Raw genomic sequence first — 22,320 nt, forward strand, 5'->3', positions numbered from 1 at the left:
CCCAGCTCCAGCCCCAACCCTGGCCCCAGCCCCGGCCCTGCACTGCCCCGGGGGACCTGAAACTGGGGGCTGGAGTAGGGCCAATCTTGGCTGCACTGCTGGGCTGGAGCCCCCAGGACCCTCGTGCCCACCTCGCCCCGAGTCAGGGTGGGGTGCAGGATGAAGCCATGGCTCATCCAGGGGGGTGCGTGGGAGGGGGGGAGTGCAGCTCCCACCACTGCACACATCCCAGGGGTGATGGGGGGCGCATGCCCCTGGATCTGCAGGGGGCAGGGCAGGCTGGGGCCAGGGTAGTGCTGGAATCTTCCTGGCAGGGGGACCAGGCTGCACTGGAATGGGTAGCGGTGGTGCTAGGAGGGGGGTTGGGGGGGCTATGTCGAATTTGGGGTGGCTGCACGCTCCCCCCACCCCTCATAGCCCCCTCCCAGCACCACCACCACAGCCCTGGCCTCAGCCCATAGCAGCAGCCCATCTTGCCCCACGCAGATCCGTCCATGCCTCCCAAGGTGTAGCAGCAGGAGTTGTGCCCCCTGGACAAGCTGCACACAGCTCAGTCCCGCACCCAACTGGCTGTGCAGGGCTGTGCGAAACAGAAGTGTTCCATTTCATCCAGCGTTTTCAACGTTTTGACAGAACAGCGTTTCATTTTGACAAGATGTGTGGCTCTGCACCATAACAAGGACATGGTAAAGCTTGAGAGAATCCAGAGAAGGGCCACTCGTATGATCAGAGACTTGCACAGCAAGCCATATGAGGAAAGGCTGAAGGACCTGGGACTCTTCAGCCTGAAAAAGAGAAGGCTGAGAGGGGACTTGGTAGCTGCTTACCGCTACATCAGAAGCGTACATCTCAGGCTCAGTGAACAGCTGTTCACCAAGGCACCCTTGGGGAAAACGAAGAGTAATGGACACAAACTCCTGGAAGATCATTTCAGACTCATTTCAGGTTCAACATTAGGAAAAACTACTTCACAACGAGGGTGTCCAGAATGTGACCATTACTCCATTCCTACAAGTTTTAGCCAAATCTGACCAGAAATGACAAAGTTATAGGCTGTTTTGACCTTATACATTATAGCCTATGGGTGAAATGTCGAAACAACGTCGAAACAGCGAAATGTTTCAACTTGCCTCATTTTGTTTCGAGACTGTTTAGACCATATCTGTTTCGTTTCAATTTTGCTGTTTCGACCTTGAAACAGGTCAAAACAACATTGAAACAAAACTGGTGGCGAAATTTCGCACAGCCCTACTGTGCATTGCCTGGCCTAGCCCCAGCCCCACTCCTTCCTCGCCCCTGCTGCAGCCGCTGAAAGCCCTCGGCCAGGCTGCCTTGCAGCCCTACCACTGCCCCATGTTTGAGGGTGCTAAGCCCTGTTAGCCCCCCCGCTTCTGCCACCTATGGGCACAAGGGTACTTCAGTGCAGGGGCTGCCTGCTGACTAGTCCTGCAGTGAAACACCCTCATGCCCTAGCCAGCCCTTCTGCAGCAAGTTGAGCCAGATTGGAGCAGCTCCAGGATGGCAGGCTGACCCCTGGGGCCCTCTTCCAGCCAGGGTTACTTTGACCCAGCTAAACATGCTGTGGTCCCAGGCACGTGGGTAAACCTGGCACCCAGGAGCAATAAACTCCGGCACAAAATGTGCTGCAGTTTATTGCTTCACATGAATTGCATATGTAGATGCACCTACAGAATGAGAGGCCCTGTTCTTACAGCAGTGATTCTAGCCTTAAGGCATCCCTTGTTAGACTCGCAACACCACAGCAAGTGCCAACTTTGCTCTCACTGATTTTTTTACTTCAGAAAAGTAATAGAGCAATTCTTCTGTTGCGAAGAACTTAGGAAGACCACACTGGGTCAAAATGCTTTTGACACTATGGAATCCTATTTGGAATTTCTGGGTTTGTCCTGTGAATCATGAGTAGACATTTGCACACCTTACTGCACTAATATAGTGTGGCATCCTTAAAGGGATATTACAGCACAAGAGCTGTTTTAGAGGGCTATAGGGGAAGGGTCCCAGCAGTAAGGGGCCAAAGTGCTCTAATGGTAGAGGAGAACAGGGCATCTGCCAAAGAAGGCTAGACCAGAGAAAGTGACACCATGAGTAGGCTTGGGGGAAAGGCCAAAACAAAGGAATATTTGACTAAGGCCCAGGAGGGCAGAAGGAAGGCTGGAACTGCTTCACTGTCTACCTACGATGATTCCCTTGATTATACTGCTTGGAAATAAAAGGAATGTTGTATACACAAAGAACAAGCTGAGCCATAATGGGGCAAAATCAAAATACCAAGAACACAAGGAAACAATTCTAAATATAATGTTTTTAAATGTTTGCTATTATTGTTTATAACAACTGCCCTTTAAAGCAATTACTTCAGTAAGTTGCATACCATCAATCTCCCAGGAAGAAGATGTGAGCTGAGAGAATGTTTAATTTGTAGCCTGATAGAATCCTCTCTTTGTATCGTTTATCAGGATCTGTATCCTACCAAATGGCTATTCAGGATATGAAACTGTTTTTTCCAGAAGGCCTGTGTTGTGCTAAGTGCCAGGTATTAGAAGAAGACAAGGTAAGTCTGGCCTTACCTGAAAAATAATCCCTACTATTTTAAAATAATGACTTTGTTCCCTACAATACCAGGACTGTCTTCATTATGATGCTTCCTATTGTACTGCTCAGTTATTGACTTTTCTTTCAACCCTATACATTCCCACCATCCCAGTAAGAGAGAGGCTTTCCTAAATTCTGTTTGTGGCAAATTTTACTGGGCAAATGACAGGCCAAATCCAAAGTTTCAGGATCAAGATTTCCAGACTGAGTCAACAGGGTGCATTTGAAGTGAGAGACAGAGCTACACAACAGGAGCAATTAATCATCTAAGATATCCACTGGGTAAAAAGCTGGGGTCTGATTTACAGAGCCACAGAGTATGGCAGCTCCTGTGTGCTTCAGTTAGACGGTGAGATGCTCAGCACTTCTGAAAGATCATGCTTGATGGTTTTTATTAATACCAAATACTGATGACCCTACTAATATTGGTATGCCATTCTCCTGCTTCTCACAATCCATCACCATGATGGAGAAGAATGGGTTTTCCCAGACCTGTTGTCAAGTCATACGAATTTCAGGATAATCCCATTTTCAAAACAGATGGAAGGAAAAACTGGCACTGAAAGAGAATTTCTCTGGGAGGTATCTTGCCAGAATTACAGCTGTTTGAGGATCCCTACTGAAATATTGACCACCCGTGTGAGGAGCCTCCACCTGCAAAAACAACCCAGTCCTCCCCTTGCTTTCCAGTTCTATAGTAAATTCACTGTCAGGTGCCTAGCTGTAGGTATTAGGTTTGTATTGGGGAAGGACAGATGACAACCTCCAAAAAAAGCCACTTTGAAATAGATAAAAACAACTGCATTACCCAGCTTCCTGCTCCCAGTTTCTTGCTGGGTATGGAAGGGGCTGGGAGTGCTGAAAGGATGTATTTACTTTGTATGTACAAGGCAGAGGGTGCCTTAGAAATCTTCGAAATATCTCCTATCCTTAGCAAATGTTCAGGTCCTAGGGAAAGCGGTGTGTCATGCTACTGAAAAGCCCCTTTCCTCTAGTGACAATGGAATGAGATCAGTGAGCTGCAAAGGAAGCACCATCCAGTCCTCTCTTGTGGGGAAGATGGAAGCCTCAAGGGTGAGGTATATAAAGCAGTGGAAAGAGAAATGTTAAGACTTCAGTAAGGACATGGAAGTAACTTGGGGCATAAAAAAGCTGCAGTATGAAACACTCTCTGGAAACAGAGTGAATTCCCTACCTTGAGACCAGCACTCACAACTTTCTGAATACTTCATATCCAATGGGCACATCTACATGTGCTGTTAATGCAGTATTGACTTACTGTGCAGTAAAATACTGTGCAGTAAGCTTTCCCCAGGAGCACATCTACACATGCACCTTTTTGGGAGCAATTCTACTTCCAATGGGAGCAGCGAGCTGCTCCTGCCTTGCTCTGCCCCCCTGCAGCAGCCAGGGGGAGCTCCATACTCCCCCAGGGTGCTAGCCCAGGGAATGGCAAGGAGCATGGAGGACAGTTCTGATGCACATGGGACCAAGAGAGCTCTGCTGGCTGCAGTGGCAGCTGTTTCCTGGCCCCATGCTCATCAGGAGGGGTCCTGATGTGCAGGGGCCAAGAGACAGATGCTGCTGCAGGTGGCAGACGTCTTCTGGCCCCATGCACATCGAGACACAGCTGCTAGTGAGCCCCCAGCTGGGTGGGGATTCCTCCCGCAGCAGGAGGCTGGCTGGAGCTGTGCCACTTGTGAGGCAGCTACTGGTGACTGGGCAGGGAACCTCACTGGCAGCAGCCACACAAGTGGGACAGTTGCGAGCAAGCCCCTGACTGAACAGGGAAGCAAAGAGCTCCCAAGTCCTGTCCCAGCACTGCTTGGCTACTAGCTCATGTGGAGAGCCAGGAGCCATGCAGTGCCAGGGCAGGTGGAGTGGGGGGCAGAGAGTGACCCCATCCCAGCCCTGATTGGCTCCTGGAAGTTGCCAGGAGCTGAGGAGTGCCAGGACTGGGGACAGAGAACTCCTCCGTCCCCTGCGGCCGCCTGCTGGTGTGGCTGACCAGGAGCAAATTTTCTCCGGCTCGGTGTCTACATGAGTGCTACTGCACAATACCTCGTGCACAGTTAATCTACTACCTGTATTTACAGGTAATAGAAAATTGCACGTTAGCTTAATTTACTGGGCAGTAGCTGCTATGCACGGTTACATGGTGACACCTTACTGCACAGCAGTTTAGTCTACTGTGCAGTAAAGCATCTCGTGCAGACATGCCCAGTGAATGCTTGGGAATGGAAGTAAGGACTAAAGTCTCCAGGAAAGGAACTAGGTTTTCAGATGGATTGTTGCATTTGTCTCAGAAGTCCCAGTCTTACCTGGGTCTCATTATCCTTTTATCCATCCCTAGAACTCCTCAGAAATCCATAGTACATGGTTTTCCCCTCACCGCTACATACTTTGGAATGAGCTACCATGCAAAGGATTCAAGGGCAGAAAGAGACAAGTAAAAGGAAGGGTATCCAGTGCTTAGAGAGAGCATTGTGAACCCATGTGTGGGTGCTACCAACCTGTACCTTTTCATAGCATATATAAGGACAGATTCCGTTTGATCTATATGGGTACTTAAGTGAACTAAAATGCCTAAGTACTATTCTATGCCATTCTGCTTGAGACCCTGAAAAAACAATGCAAAAGATGGGTGGGTCCTCCTCCTTCTCATAGCCCTTTTGTGACTCAGTCTTAAGGGTCAGATGATGGCATGTTACAAAGTAGATGCATTAATGGATTTTCAGGATTTGAACAGGGTGGAATAAAATGGAATAGAATCTGGCCAGTAATACATCTCTTGGCAAACTGTATACAGACTACAGACTCCATCTTAAAAGGGTGATGCTGTACCTATATCAAGGGTTAAATGGTCTATTCTGTCTTTAACTTAAACCACCAGTAAATATATATATATATATATATACATACATACATACATATACATACATACACACACACACACACACATATATATACACACACACACACACACACACACATGAACTGCAGGAGTTGAAATGAAATGATGCCTTTGCTTTTCACATAGCTATTCAGATTTCTTTTCCACTATGATCACAGTATCTGCAAACTTGAGGAGCTAGAAATGATAGTCATACTAAAGGAAAGGAGGCTTTTTGGATGAATGTAAAATAGTGTCTTGGAGATTCTTGTGGTTCTGGAGAATGTGGCCTTTAAGAGTTTCATGCAGACTTTGGAAGGGATGTCAGAGTAACAAGGCACCAGGCTGAACCAGAACCAGCTGAGGGAGAATGTATGCAGAATGTTCTTTTAACATCAGACAACATGACCAGGTGTTTTCAAGGGTAGCAATTACAGGCATATGCAGCATCCTGACAAATGCTTCACAGCTGGCCTGAATCGACAGCTAGAGAGTGTTATTCTTCCTCATTAGGTAATACTGTTCACATGACATGCCTTTCCCCTTCCTTCCTGCAGATCTGGAACATTAAATGTGACCCAATACTCGCTCTGGAAATCAACAAGCAGCGCAAAATTGTAAAATGTGAAGTGAGAAGGCAACTCAATTTATTGGGCTCTGAGCAGCTGCCCAGGTTAGGTAAGGCAATGCATAACTCTTTCATTGTAGGCCTCAAACTGCTATTGATTAATTGGATAGAAAGACAAACCATCTAGTGGCAGCCAGAGTCATTACTGATGTCCTTTCAGGAAGGAGAGACAACTCTGAGCTGGAAAGAACTTCTTGGAAGGAGTTTGCACCTTTAACCCCTTGTATACCAAGTGTCTCCAATACCCATACTTTTGTTGATGTACATTTAGCTCCAATAAAAAGTAGAGACCAGAACATCTGGAAGACTGGGGTCCTCTGTCTGTGGAGACAGGTAGTATATGAACAGCAGTGCAAGCTTCCCTGCAATACACACTTTAAGTCAGACCTTGCTTGAGAAGCTGCTTCAGGCTCTAAGCCTGTTTATTCCCTAGCTACCCTGTGAAGACTGCTCCTGAGGTGTCAGATTCTTGGGCCCCGACACATGTTCATTTAATGGCACAATGGGACCTGATCCCTGATCCCAGCAATCAGGTCTCCTCCCATGCCATGTGTGTATGATTTTGGAATCAGAGTCAGATCCCTATTGTACCATTACTACTTTACAATACAGGAAGATCCCATAATCATAATCCTGGTCCCTGACCTCTGTGTGGGGTTTAAAGTCCCTAGTGGGGGAGGTTCCTTGGGATACTCTTGAGATACTCTTGGGATACTCTGATCTCCTGGGCCCAGCAGCTGGGTGTGGGGCATAAAGTACCATGCAGCTCCCACCCTCCCAGTCTAGGGGCAGAGCTACATTCAGCTGAATGTCAGACCCAGGTCATTTCAGACCCCAGTGTGGTCTAGGCCCCAGAACCAACAGTCAGCTGATTGTCTGCCCCAGCCACATACATTAAAGGTGCCATACAAACAAGCCATAAAAATGTTCTACATTATATGTGGAACATTTTTATGGCTGGTTTCCCATATTATGGTGCCTTAAATCAGGTGCACATGTAGCACCCTGCCCATTTATGCTGAGATTAACATGTTAATGGCATTAGTATAATGTGTAACCTTGTTTGTGGGCACATTCTAGGACCCTTAGCTAAGCAGATTGATAACTAACATGAGGTATGGGTGTGTTTTGGGTGATGTGGGCATCTCCCTGGAAATGGGACTGAGACCCACTCATGTCCTTTTTTTTTGGCCACTGAACACCTGTCAAATCAAAATGGTTTTCAGTCATTGCTGAATTCAGTTAGATTGGAACTTGCAGCCTCCTCAGTCCTTTGAGTCATTTAGTCCCCTTGAATGAAAGACTACGGGTTTTCCAGGCTGTGTCTATTGTTTTTATTGGACAGGAGGATACCCAGGCAGAGCTGTTAATGTGATCCTTTCTACAGCAAAAGACATAACCTAAGGCTTGGAGCTTCCCATCTTATGACTTCAAAATATAAAAAAATAGATGTGCAGTGATTTGACCCCAAATATTTATAATAAGGCAGTAGCATAACTAAGGTGGGGCAAACAGGGCTTCAGGGGCATTCCCACCCTTTCTGGCACTGTGCCCAGGATGCCAAAATTGTAGTTACAACTCTGTAAAAAGCCAATAGTCAGATTATTTTCTTCCCCTGATTGGTGGCAAATTAATTGTCATTTGTAGTCATCTCACCAAGGATACATTGACTGGGAGCTCAGGTATTCTGAAAGGAATTTTGTTCCATCTTTAATTATGTTCTCAGGCCACCTGAATGTTGTCTGTTTAATTGCAAAAGGACAGATATGCAGGTGGGTGGGATACTGAGAAAATCTTGTCCTACTGTAGGCACTTGGTTCTACTTATATTTCCTATGAGTAAAGCCACTAGATCCTAGTGGACCCAGCAGAATAGTAGTAAAACACTCCCACAGAAAAACAGTCCCCTTTGGATATGCCATGCCTTGGCCCCACTACTAATGCAACAGGTTTGGGAATTGATCTGGAACAGATGTGGAAGTGCAGTGTGTAGAAGTGCAAAAAATGAAGTGACAGCAGATGAGGGAACACAAGGGCAGCTGTGCATTAAGAAAAGACTGGCTGCTGAGGGGGGAAAGGTAGGAGGACATAAGTCACTCCTGCCTAGTAGCACCCTGAAAAAGGATCTCATCCAAAGCCCTAGTGCAGGGGTGGGCAAAATAAGGCCCATGGGCTAGATCTGGCCCACCAACAGATTCAGTCTGGCCCATAGGTGGACAGCCACTAACTAACTGGATTGGCACTGCTTCCCACCCAGCAGCATCAGACATCTGCTGTGGACCCAGATGGGGCTTCTGCTGCAGTGGCCAGGCAGTGGCATCACTTGTGGATGTTTCCAGTAGGTTCAGGAGCCTGGATATCCTGCCAGCGGTGTCCACAGCTGATGCCACCACCCTCCCAATGCCATGGAGGCCCCACCTGGAGCCCCAACCCAGAACATGCCAGTGGCATTAACCATGGACCCAAGCAGGAGCTGCTGCCATGCCGGGTGGGTGGTGGTGTCAGTTATGATACCACCTGTAGGTTCCACATCGGGGCTTTGGAACCTGTTGGCTATGCCCACAGCTGACGCTGCTGCCTGCCTGGTGCAACAGCAGCTCCTGCCTGGGTCCACAGCTGATGCCACCAGCAGATTCCAGGTTGAAGCTCCAGTGGGACTTCCACTGTGCTGGGAGTGTAGGAATGTCAGTTGTGGATGCCGCTGGCAAGTTCTGCATCCAGGCTCCTGAACCTACTGGCAGCATCCACACCTGATGATGCCACCTGCCTGCTGCACTGAACTACAGCACCAGTGGGTTCCAGAAGGAGTGGAAGTAGGAGAGAGACAGAGAGAAAAGAAGAGGCAGAGAGCAAAGAGAGACAGAGAGTGAAAGAGAAAGAAGAGGGAAAGACAGAGGGAAAGAGAGAAGGGAGGGAGAGAGAGGAGAGAGAGAGAGAGATGGATGTGGCCCCTGACAGGTCCCCAAAACTCCTTAGGTGGCCCTCCAGCTGAAATAATTGCCCATCCCTACCTTAGTGGATTTTTTCCACTGATTTCAGCCAGCTTTGGGCCAGGCCTCACGTGCCTCATGAACACTTCAGTTCCTGCCTTCTCAAACTTGTTCATTCTCCTGCCTTGCACGTTGATGAGCATGGGACTGGCTGCACAGGAGCTTAAGGTGTAATTGTCACTCCACGTGGAGACCCACACCTAGACCTTAGCCTTATTTACACTCACAGGTCACTTCCTCATGTGCAGGGTTCATCCAAACCCTCACAAAAGGACTTGAATAAATAAAATACTGATAACACTGTGCAGGGGGTGGCTGCTTCACACCCTATATCAACTGGTTTTTGCTGACCTTTCCATTGTATCTGCATGGCAGTAAAAATTAAGTAACTACTTCACATCTAATGTTTCCACTCAGGTAAATAGGAAGTCTGAGATAAGACAGTCTTTTCAGTGGAAAGAGGCTATCAGTTTCTTTCCATTCCAATCCTTCCTGCATTTATTAAACAATGTTCCTAACTGTAGTTCCAAGCAGTTTCCTAACATTCAGAGTATTTCCCTCACTGGTTGCCTAGGCTGAATATAGCAGGTTTAGTATAATTCCAAACTAGATGCATTTAAATTACTGCAAGTAAAAATGCTTCACTGAAAAGGCAGGAGGAATATGTTGCAAGTATCATGTAATATTGCATGTTATACCCTGTCCTAACTCCTGTGTGCTGTCATGCAAATACTACTCCTATGATGTGTCTTCACTTTGAGGAGCTTCAGGTAGGGTGAAAAGTAAAATAATGCCTTTACCTGCCATAATACTCTAGCATAATATCATCTAAGAAAGCCCTTTTCAGAGTGGGACTGTGTTGAGAGAGCCTAGACATGGGATCACATTCTAGTAAGCCAGATGCATCATTCATGTTGTGATCTCATTGGGGACACTAGAGGGAGCGCTTGGACACAAAGAAGCCTCTCCCTTTGGCTCACGTTTATCCAATACTCCGACACGAACAAACAGATTTATCATAGTAAATACGTCAAATATTATGTCTGTGATCAGCATCACAGTTCAGATCATATAAACAGCTGGACTAACAGATTTCTTTGTCTGGAAGAAATTAAATGGAAGAGCATATCCTGTAGCAAATCAGGAGCTGTCCTTGTCTGACTTCTCTGAAAATACTACTGTATTACTATATTCTGGTATGTACGCGTCAGTTCAACACTTGGAGAAATGCAATCACATCTGCAGCCAACCTACATAATGTAATGTTGCATGAATGGCTCTGATCCTTCTGTTGTTTAATTTGACTGGGGGAGGGGAGAATGATTGAGAGGAGGGTTCTTTTATATAAATGAAAACAGCCATCTGTTGTGTTTTGATCTTTCTCCAATCAGACCTGCCACTTCTAGGTACACTCTGCCAAACCACTTGCCTGATATTTCCCAAGATAATCCTTCAGGGTTCGGAGCACCCACCTTATATTGAACTACTAGACCAGCTGATCGGCCAAGGTTTCACAGTGACAGGGTTACGACTCACCGTGTTCAACAAATCCCAGGCTCATCTTGTCTCTGAGATACTGAGCATGACAAAGTGCAAGGTTTCAGCAATGGTATGGAATAGTGAGAGCTACACTTTCCCCTTTCCCCAAGAAGAAGAGCCATTTTCTTAGTTGATACATTCATGGTTTTGCTTAGTTGTATTAAAGACTTTAGACATGGCTAATCTATATTAGGCCTTCCAGTGCATCCCCCTCTATCTGTGCATGTTTGCTCTATATTGTACATTTGCTAGAGCTGTATCCAGCCTGGTTTTAAATACAGTAGCATCCATATCTTCTCTTGGGAGCATTTCCATTGATTCAGAGAGGAAGTTTTTCCTGATAATTAGAGATGATGTTTCCCCATTGTTAATTTCACCCCATTAATCCTATTCCTTTACTTGCTTTGCTAGATAAGCCTTCCCTTTCATGGTGATTCCACCCTTGAGATATTGGGAAGGGATTTTGTTCTACTCCTCTGCTAATTGGTGTGGAGAACTCTAGCCCTGATCCAACAAATCGCTTTAACATATGTTTATCACAAAACATGTTGCTGAAGTCAATGGAGCCATACCAGTTTATACCTGCAGAGGATTTGGCCCCAAATCTTTTCCTCTCCTCAGTTGCTATGAAAAAAACCCATCCAGTCAGGGACTGAGGGGAGCAAAGCAGCAAAGATCAACATCCCAGAAGAGCTGTCAAATGCACAAAGTAACCAACAGGGGGAATTGATTATGCTGGAACCAGCTATAAACAAAGGACCATCAAATGCACAGGAACCCAACTCAAAAATACAGAAAAAAAATTGTCTTTAATCTTTCAGTTATATGAGTCTTGTGGGTTACTGAGAATAATGGCAGGGAAGATATTTTCAGACTGACTTTTAAACCTATGGTTTACCTCTGCAAAGAGGAGCAATTATAAGTAGCAACCAATTAAGCTAAGCACCAGCTTCATCTCCTGTGGTTATCCCAAGGATACCAGTCCCTAGGTATACGGGAACATGCACAGCTGTATAGGGAGGACAAAAGGAAGTAGCACAATAGATGCAGAGCAGTGCTGGGAGAGGCTGCCCTCCTGGCAATGAAAGCATTTTTCCCGGGCAGAGTTGGAAGGGGCTGGCATATCTCCAGATAAGCCTGCTGCTGTTAAACCAAAGGTGTTCATTATGGCATTTTCTCTCCCCTTCCGGGTGGGAGACAGGTCTTTCTCGTGATAAGTATTTGTGCTTGGCTATCTCATGGTTTCTAGCCCAGAAATCCCTATCCTCCTGTTCTAGCAGGCACCTTTTAATGCTAAATGAGTAGCAAACCTGAGGTAACTCTTTTCAATATACCTGTTTGTACCTTGCTTCTGAGGTAAATGAATAGAAATAATCAAATGCCACAGGAAATTAATGCTAACAGGATTCAGATGAAGTAGGTACCTTAAAGTATGGGTTACTGCATCTTTTTCATCCTCCCCTGCATCAAATAATTAGCTTTATCAGCTTGTCTGTGAGGATCACAGAGTTACTTAAGTGGGTCTCAGAACCAGAGTTGTGTTCTTCCCTCTCTTATAGTGCTCTGTCTTAATGGATGGTCCATGCCTGGTGTTAGCAGCACAGCGAGACAATGCTGTTATTTGTTTTGACTCCTTGCTGGACAGGTAAGCAAAGACAACCACACATTATTTGCATTCTTGACCACCATGTCAGTCTGTGGTAGAAAGCACTTGATCTGAACCATGGTTAGGGAGGGCTGAACTGTCTTCTCTACAATTCCTTTCCAGCTCAACTCCCTAAGGTTAAGCGCCTCTCAAAGGCAACATGTTCTTCATTATTTATATTGAGTTTTAATGCATCAGCACATCAGAGCATTCCGCATTTTTTAAGTCATGTGTGCTAAATCCAGGCTTTTAATGACTGGGTCCTGGGGCATCTCTCAAGGACTTGGGAAGGGTGGTGTGGTGACTTTACAATGCGGTTGCATAGATACAGAACATTTTCTGAAATATAAGCCTGCGTTGGAATCAGTAACATTCTTGGGAGAAAATCTGTACAGATTCTGCATGTGCCATGAAAAAAATGACATCAAAGAAATGCCAGAGAACAAAATAAAAGCTCAGCCTGTTAAATAAATTACCACAAATGCCTGGTACAGAAATAAACCTGATCGAAGAAACAGAACCCCCTCTTGTGGGATCTGATTAGTGGAACAGAATTATTATCAGACCTGTTAACCCTTTGGCTCTAAGAGGCAAAGTTCCCCAGCACTGGGAGTTGATATTTGGCTGTGTGATGTGCAGTTGCATGTATGTGGCTTTTTCTGGTGGCTCCACTGGGTCAAAAACATGGCAGAGACCATGTATGCTGTCACCCTCTGCAAGAGGGATCATGTAGCTCTCACCTCTACAGCCCGTTTGAGAAAGCTGTGAAGAGGCAGGCTGTTCAGTCCTCAGAGCTTCCAGAGAGCACCGTCAGATGGGATGGAAGGAGGAATTCAAAAGTACTAGTGCTTGCAAGCATTAGTGTGGCCAAAGAGCCAAATAAGATCTGAACTTTCCTAATCAGTTCATTTCTTGGGATTATCATTCTCTGGATAGCCAAGGACAAGGCCACTGGTCCTCTACTGGATAAGAGTTATTCCCTTTCAATTAATTGCATGTGATTTCATCCTGGAAGGTGGGGGAGCACCATGCTGTTTCATGTGAAGGTCAGTAATGTGGCTACATACCTCCTTGTCTATGTCAATAACCTGACTTCATGCATAGAACCAACCCTGCTCCGGCTCCAGGGCAGCTCCTCTCAGTCAAGGTGAGATTTCACTTAGAGGGTGAATTTTACTTGTAAGGCAATGCATGGTGGCTCTTATGGCTGATCAAAGGAGCATCAACTGGCCAAACAAAAAGGGTCTGCAATGCTCTGTCAAGGCTGGCTCTGTATTTGCCTGGACAGGCTAGTATTTAGGAAAATTTGGCCAAAGATTCATGACAGAATGTGTAGCAAATGTGGCCTGTACTCCAGCCTCTTGCCTTCTTCCCTAGCTGCCCATGGATTGGGAAGTGGACTCCATTTCACAAATCCCCATTAACCCCCACCCCCCACTTTTCAAAACAAAACCATTACTCATGCTTTGTATAGTGGGGGCAAAATTCACCATCTGCTTGCAAATCTGTTCATGATATCACAGCATTAGATGAAATGCATAGCAAGAAGCAGGTGTGCACCAAGACAGTGCAAGCTTTGCTGGTATTTTCATTTGTAGTTAAGAGCCTATTAGTGCTTTCCTAAGCTGGCTGTTCTGGTGCCACGTAAGAGAGGGATGTGTCACTTTTGAAGAACTTGCTGTCCAAGGGAGCTTCCTTAAAGTCTGAAGCATACTCCAGTCTGAACAAGTAGTTATTATTCCTGTATAACAGCACTCTGCAAGTGCAAGGCACTGGGCAAAAAACATTAAAAAAGGGATTGTGTCCACTCCAAGGAGCTCAAGAAAAACAGACAAGGAGGCAGGTGTGACACAAAAGGGAAACAAAAATAATCAGTTTCTGCACAACTCCATTTGATCTGCTCCAAGCAGCACAGAAGTGAGAGTGTGGGGTTATGAACAGCTTGCCATGTGAAGATAAAAAGTGAGGAGCAGAGTTAAGTAGATGTTTAGAGGAGGTGACAAGTAACTTCAACCCAGTCCAAGAACTAGTGGAGGTGAATCCAATGGGATGGCATCCCAGTACAGAACAGTGCTTCTGAAACTCGCCCGCTTTCTTTTATCAGCTCAGTTCATTGGGTCTCCAGTAGGGCTGTGCAAAGCTTTGATCCCTGATTCGATTTGGCCCAATTCAGGGGCCGAATCTCCAAATCTGAATCGAATCAGGAGACCCGTTAGTCTCTCCAAATCAAACTGGAACCCTCTGAATCTATTTGGAGAGATTCAGAAAGATTTGGAGATTTGAGCTTTAAATGTTTTTTCTACATACCTTTAGGTAGCAGGGGCTCATGAGTGCTGTGATGCTGGGGTGCATGAAGCATCCCACAAAAGTGCGCTTGGCAGCAGACCTGAAAGTGGACCAGAAGCACGTCCAATCCACTTCTGGGTCAGCTGGGGAGCGTGTGGGGGACCTCCCCGTGCCTCCCCAGCTCGGTGACTGATGCCTTCTGGGTCTGGGGGGGGCACCCAGGGTTCCCCTGTGGTCGATCGCCAACCCAGGGAGATGCGGAGGGGAAGCGGGGGGGGCTCAGTGCATTCCCCAGAAGACCCGGAAATGGACCAGAAGTACTTCTGGTCCACTTCCAGGTTCACCGCCGAGTACATGGAGGGCCCCAGCATCGCAGCAATCACGAGCCGTGCCTGCTACCTCAAGGTATGTAGAAAAACTTTTAAAGCTGTGTCTACGTCCGAATCGCTGATTCTCCAAATCAGCATTAAATCTTCAGATTCAGATTTGGCTGAAATTGAATCAAGGACAGTGATCCGAATCAATGAATCGAATCACTGTCCCTGATTCAGGCCGAACCCGAATCAAATAGGGCCCACTTCACACACACTCCTAGTCTCTAGCATGATCCAATCTAACTGCTACATCTGCATGCTCCTGTTGTGATACAAATTGACCAAATCACTGGAACTTTAACCCTGAATGAAACAGAGTTAAAATTGGAGCAGCTTTGGGAGGCTTCTGGCTCTACAGAACCTTGCAGCTGGAAGTTACATTGATACAGCTTATATCAGTATCATTTGATATGGATACAATTGTTACATCTGCCTATTCCCTGGGGTTGCAGCTGCATGACTATTGTGTTTTTAAAAAGTTCAGTGCATTTTAACTGAATAATTCATAGATTGTAAGAGTGCAAGGAATCATTACATCATCTCATCTGCCCCATATAACTCAGGGCAGAGAATTCCATTGCTTCTTCTCCATGGGGTCAAACAACAAATATTTTGACTCAAGCATCTGAAGCATAATTATCCCAGAACAAACCCTATCTGTAGTTTTGGCTTATGGCTTTACATTTTTAACCAATATCCTCAAAGTAATTTGGAAAGAAAGGGAGTCGGGGTGGGGGGGGTAAAGAAAATTGTTCTGTATGGTCTCTTATTTACAAGGCACCCTCTCCAAGTAGAGGTGTCTGCAAGTGAGCTCTAAATCAAGCTTATTTAGGTGTTTAAACTTCTTCCTTTGAGAGGAAATGTGCTATAGAAATATAAGATGCTGTTATTAAATAGATCCAAGAGTGCTGTAAAATCACTGGATAATTTGGCTTGTTATAGAAGGAGTTGGGTTTTGACACCCAAACTCTGTTCTTAGTTGTAACAGTAAGGAATGGGTCATGGTTTCAAAAGCAGCTAAATGATTTAGGAACCTTTCTCACTGATTTTCACTGGGACTTAGTCCCCTAAGTCATCTAGACACTCCTGCAGTATTTACCCCAGTGTCTTACTCCCATTCACCCCCCAATCCCCTCTTCCCTCACTGGCTGATTCGTGTGGGACTGTGATGGATCTGAGAGTGAAAGTGGTAAAGGGAGGACTCATGGAGATTTCATGGCACTGAGAGTAGCATACGAAGTCCTGTACATTTAATAGAAACAAAACCTAAGCCTTTTGGAATTAACCTATCTGAGATCCTTTCTCTCCACTGAACATAAATGTGAACGGTGGGGGAGCCTGTTTCCCCACTGCCCCAGAGACCCTATTACATAACAGGTCATCACTGTATGGTGGAGGGATTATATTTTAAGAATCCCAATCCATTTATACAAAGCTTTGTAAAACCCGGATTTATCTGGGTAAAGAAGTTCAGCAACAGATGCACATGGCCACAGCTGCTGGCACAGAACAGAACCCTCCTCGCAGCTAGGTCATTTGCAGACTCTGATAGGTTTAATGACCAAATAACACTTGTTTTTCCCTTCTTGTATTCTCTACTTCCCCAGTGTTTGCTGGCAGAACCAGGCTGTAGTGGATTGTATGAAGCATCTTCTGTATCCCCAAACTGAGAAGCAGGCAAGTAGAGAAGATCCTGGTACATTTTTCTTCTCATTGTGCTTTTGGCTGTATATATTAAGTTGGGCTTCTCTGAAAATGGGAGGAAAATTCCAACAAAAACAACCTTTTTCTCTTAGTGAAGGTGAAGGAAAGTAGAGCTTCCTAGAAGCCTCTGGCCATATGGCACCCTGGGAGATGTAGTCTTGGCAAAGAGTCCAGCCCATAGAGATAACTAGAGGCATAAGACCCCCACGAGACAGCATGGTAACACTTAAAATCAAAATATGGGAGGATCTTGGCAAAGTATCGCACATCTCCAGAGATCAGCTGCTTTTCAAAACAAGTATAGTAAGAAATCTAACTTTAATCGGAACCAGTATTGGTGAAAGATTTTCAGCCAACCCTAATATAAAGCCTATATATTTTCCTGCAGAATGGACTTCTCTCTGATCCAAATGGGGGAAGGGCAGTGGGGTCAGTAACCCATAAAGCAACAGGTGGGCTTGATTTTTTTGTTAATAGCACATTGCAAACATGAAGACACAAACAAGCCAGATTTTTAAGATGCTTAACTAACTCCCATTGAAATCAGTGAGAGCTAAGTGCCTTTAAAATCCGGGTTTTAAGTCAAGTTCATCAGGGATCAATCCCAAACCCACAGCAAGCTTTGGAGGCAGGAAGTCCTAGCTAAACAAGCAGTGGTAGTAGGTATAAAAGATCTGGGACAGACCAAGAAATGTTTGCTAGCAAACCAGGCTGTTTATGGATTTGTTCTGCTCACTGAGAAAGCAGCAGGAGGTTTTAGATGTGCCTGTGACAGGACAGAGCTCATTAGAACTGGCACCATGCAGCAGATTTCCCACAAGATAAACATTCAGTACCAGAATCCAGATCTACAGCTGTGAAAGAGCCCTTCTTACAGGTGTGTTTTGTATGCAGCCAAATCAGGAGCTCCCCAGGCTCAGCAGTGCCTGTCTGTTTTTTTCTAGCAAGAGACATTCTGCGCTACTCTTGCTATGCAGTTTAATTCCCATAATGCTGAGTTCGGAGTGTGATACAGTGGCCTGGCTATTATATTGTAATGCCTACTGCTTCCAGTAGGCCAGGTGCTAAGATGTTGCAATATGATGTGACCTGAGAACAGGTGTGGACTGTCTGTCTGTTTTTGGGGTGCCCTGTGATTTGCTTAAGCATTATATTGCTGGTCTCTGATATAAAATCCCTACTAGTCTTTTGACCATGAATGTAAAAATCAGCCTGTGACAAAGAGGATTATGATGCTTTTCCTGTGTTGGGATGTGTATGCAATGCTATACATAGGGTATGGATAGACAGTTTAAGATCTTTAGAATTACACTTTGCAGTTGATCCACTGTGACATCTCTATGCTCTGCTCTTCTCTAAATAGAGGTTAAGCTATTGTTACTTTAAGTTATATTAGTTTAGCTCCAGCGTACCAATATAGGAGCAGACAAACAAAGCTCTTATATTAGTTCAGCTAACATGCACCTCCAAGCAGTAAGTCTTTCCTGCTTTAAAGCACTTTAGTGTAGTGCCTTTCCATAGCCCCTAAAAAACAAAACAAAACAAAAAAAGTGTCCAATCCTCATGTATCCCAATCTTCTTTCTATTGAAAGCTAGTTATAAACACTGACTTCACTGAGAAAAGGATCAGGTCCATTGTAATTTACCAATGCAGCTGTCAGCTTTGTCCTGACAAGAGACAATGATGGTTTGGCATTATGTAGTCAAACTGCAAAAACCCCATTATGCTGGTCATGGATATGGTGCTTTTCCTTGTTGGGTGAAGGATACACAGTAAGATGAACCATCTCCCATTGGCAAATGAGTTTTTGCTCTGAAGCTCAGGATAGATTTAGAAATGACTGGGCAGAACCCAAGCAACTAACTCACCAATAGATGACTATAAACTGCCTTGGAGGATGTTCCTGGGAGCCAGGTTTGACCCTCTGGCCTCTTGCTAATGAGTTCATAAAAGCTATCCAGCCTTCCAGGTCAGAACTAACGAGCAAGAATATGATATTAAATAAAGTTCAACTAGGTTAAATACGAGGAAATCATCAGGGTTTGAACAGATAACATGAGCAGAGCTCAAGCCTTTGTGGATGGAGCTAAGCCACAGGAAGAACTGAAAAGACATTTCATATTTGCCTTCTGTGTGATGCAGAAGAAGCCATTAGATTAGTTTTTAGCATCGTATCTCAAGACCACTTGGACAAGGAGCAGTATGGTGACACCAGAGAGAGGCTGGAAGTGTATGTTGTTTTCTAGGACTTGCTTCTTGGGTTGGGGTCAGCATGGGGAGTGCACTCCTAGTGTCTAGTTATGGCTCTGTAGGATCTCACTCACATTTCTGTTTAACAAAGCACATGGTTAGCATGTTTCATGCTAAGATAGAATGACCCCAGCAAATCACAGGGCCTGGAGGACCCATGGCCATATCTATATGAGACTTCATGGTTATGCAGTCCCAAGCACTCTGATGAGTTTTGGCCATCTGATTTGTATAATTACTAGACAGTTATATCATGGTAACTCTGTGGTATGTGAATACCTGCCCTCTGAGTACCCACCATTAGCCAGTCAGAGTGTAAAAATTTGCCTGGTCACTGAACTGTTATTTCTTAGTAGTAGTGATCCAGTGAATGGACAAACCTGCCTCCCTGGACTGGCAGCTCTAATCCCCCAGTCCTCCCGGCTCCCCAACACAGCATTTTCAAGTTGTTCACCAGAAGTTTAAGTTCTGGTTGAAGCAGGAAATTACATAACAAACCCTGCATTGAAGGGAAAGTATCTTAGTAAGCCAAGAGAATGGTGCTGTGAGACCAGTGAGGAACAGACTGTACCAAACAGTCTGGGGAAGCTCCCCACCCCACTCCAGCCCTCTCATGCAGGACAAAAGGGCCAGAATGATGTAAAGTGCCTCTAATCTAATTTTACATCACTCTTGCTGGCAGGAGGAGAATTGCTTCATGGCAGGCACTGAAGCCGACAGCCAAGATGTATTTTTTCAAGGACCCCCTCACAAGCCCTGGTGTGGGGGAGGGGAAAGAGAAACCTGGACACCTCCACTCCAGATATGCCCTGCAGTGCTGCAGAGACCACCAGGACAGCCCTTCCCCAGCCTCTCTCTCTCCATGCCTTACGCAGGCATGACAGACAAAGAATTGAGTAGGAGAGCCAGACTGGGGTGGAGAAGAAGGAGGAGTCTGGGAGATATCTGTAGCATTTCCATCCATCACTTTGCATGTTCTCATTTTTGCATCTCTTTGATTGGAAACGGGGGTATTGCTGATGTCCTTGTAACAATGGCAACAAGAGGATTCCTCTCTTCTGGGCTAATCACCTGCTCTGCACTGGGGTTTCCTTAGCTATACAGAGGGACTTACTATTGGTACCTGGTAAAAAGTTCTTGCTGCAGTGTCAGTCTGCAGCACTAAAAGCAAGCCTGTCTGCCCTTAGCAGGAAGTTCCTTTGGTGTGCACATAAACATCGTGGTTCTCCCTCCACCCTCTTTTCTCCCTAGGCTGAAAAGCTGCTAAGCTGCCTTTTTGACTCCTTGACATCTGACAGCATCCACCGGATTGAGACCTAACTGGAATTTAATCTGCCTGAGCAGCAAACCTGCAGAGAGCCCAGGGTGGGTAGCAGTAAAGAAGCCTAGATATTTAGTGGGTTAAACAGCTTTGTCATCTGTTTGTTATTAAAAGGTTGAGTATGATATTTGTATCATTAGCATCAATAGAGGGGTGACCAGCACCCAAAAATGAATCATTCTAGGCAGGGGCCAGGATGTCTTGGGGGTATGATTTGAAAGGAAACCTGTTTGCCCTACAGAAAGCAGATTCTTGACCATTTTGCCTTTTGGAGAGAATTTGAGGCAGAGTAAATGGAGAGATGTGGAGCCTCCTGCAATGGTCATCCTGTCTACTTAGTTAAAGCCACAAGAGCCAACTATATAGATGTTTGAGGCTATTTTCCAGCCACAAAAGAGTAGGTAAGAGACTCTGTGGGTGGGTGGAAAGGAGGCTTCATTTTGGCTGCTACTAGGTTATCCCATATGACAGGGCCAGTTGCTCTGTTCTCTGGGGGTGCATCTACATGTGCAGACACATACTGCACAGTAAATTTGCTCAACCGTGTGTAAACTTCCTACCTGTAAATACAAGTAGCAAATTTACTTGTGAGTAATTACTGTGCAGTATGGCACATGTAGACAGCTGACTGTGAGCAAATGTGCTTTCAGTCAGCCAGGAAGCAGGGGGCAAAAAATTGCTCCCTGCTCCTGGAACTGCCTGCTGCTTGGGCGGGCTCTGCCACTGGAGCCTGGGTGGGGACAATGTCCCACTGCCCTGGCAGCAGGAAGCACTCAACCCCCACTCCACAATCATGGAAACCAGAGCTGGGAGATAACAACCTCCAAGTCCCCGCTCTGCAATTTCAGAGTTGGGGCTTGGATCTTCCTGCTTCTGGGGCAGGGGGACATTGTCCCCACCCATGCCCTGGTGATGGAGCCCACCCCAACAACAGGCAACTCCTGGGGGCAGGAAGCAATGTCCCAGCCCCCGCCAAGAGATGGCTGTCTCTTGGCCCCATGCTCCCTGCCAACCCCTGAGCTAGCAAACATGGGGAGCCTAGAGATCCCTCTGACTGGTGCAGGGTCAGTGGTGGCAAATCTGTTCGTGCTTCTCTACACGTGTAGACACCTGCCTGGCATGGGTTTACTCTAGAGTAACTTACCCCAGAGCAATTGCATTTGTAGCTGTACCCTCTGTCAAGGGTCAGCCTCAGGCTGCCCAAATTAGCTATGTCAAGAATTGGGAGGGAGTCAGTCAAATACTGTAGTGAAAGTAAATTGCTCATAATCAGTATACCTGTATGAAGATTCTGATCAGGTCCCTTCATTCATGTGGGTACAGGTTATAGGCCTGATCCATCACAATAGGGATTTGGCCAAGATGCACAAGATCCAGCTCCATATTTAGGTGGGCCCCCCTATGCCCATGCCCTTAAGCAGGAGCTCTGGTGGGTACTTCCTTCCATGCCCACATGGGCTCTGCTTCCCTTCCCCCAGACACACCCAGTCATTGCTTGTACTCAGTAACTTCTGTCAGTTGCACTGAGAATAAATCAAGTGTGGTTTGTTTGACATGGAAGCTAGGAAATGGAGACGGAACCACAGTAAATAGAAGGGAAGTCAAATAAAACAGAGGAAGGCTGGATGCTCTACAAAGCCTAGCAAGCCAGGATAAAGCTATTGATTATGCTAGATTAAAAGTCTTCCATCTTAATGTCCACTTGCCTCTGTCCCAGTGCTCACACTGACATCTTTCTCTGCTCTCCCACCTCCATCCAGCTCTCTTCCTAAGAGTACACAATCCCTTGCTGTTTTCTCCACTTTACCAGTAGCCCATGATCTAAGCATGTTTCCTTTCCTTTCACCATTTATCTGCTTTGTCCTTTCAGTGAGCCCTTTGTATTAACAGCTGCATACTCTTCAAAGGCCTTCAGTCTCCTTGGGGTGAATCAGGCAAACCCCAGCCCCTCCTGGGAAGGCTCTTTCAGCCTGCTCTGTTCTCAGCCCAAAAGAAGCCTCTTTCATTGGTTGAGGTTTACACATACACACTCACATCTGTCATGGATGCAGCAAGCACAGTCCCAATTGGATGTTAA

General features: G+C 45.8%; 1 protein-coding gene across 1 annotated transcript in view; it reads left to right on the top strand.

Annotated features, from left to right (window-relative positions):
• The window catches only part of DNAAF8 (dynein axonemal assembly factor 8), a 209,555-nt gene extending 189,187 nt beyond the window's left edge, over positions 1-20,368 (top strand). Inside the window, exons 26-31 of the mRNA XM_059716730.1 lie at positions 2,478-2,572; positions 6,064-6,184; positions 10,515-10,732; positions 12,222-12,307; positions 16,575-16,644; positions 20,174-20,368. Coding sequence (XP_059572713.1) covers positions 2,478-2,572; positions 6,064-6,184; positions 10,515-10,732; positions 12,222-12,307; positions 16,575-16,644; positions 20,174-20,242 — 659 coding nt within the window. The 3' untranslated portion in view covers positions 20,243-20,368. The remainder of the gene's footprint in view (positions 1-2,477; positions 2,573-6,063; positions 6,185-10,514; positions 10,733-12,221; positions 12,308-16,574; positions 16,645-20,173) is intronic.
• Positions 20,369-22,320: the final 1,952 nt, after the last annotated feature.

This window comes from Alligator mississippiensis, chromosome 13, assembly GCF_030867095.1.
Source record: "Alligator mississippiensis isolate rAllMis1 chromosome 13, rAllMis1, whole genome shotgun sequence".
Classification (NCBI taxonomy): domain Eukaryota; kingdom Metazoa; phylum Chordata; order Crocodylia; family Alligatoridae; genus Alligator; species Alligator mississippiensis.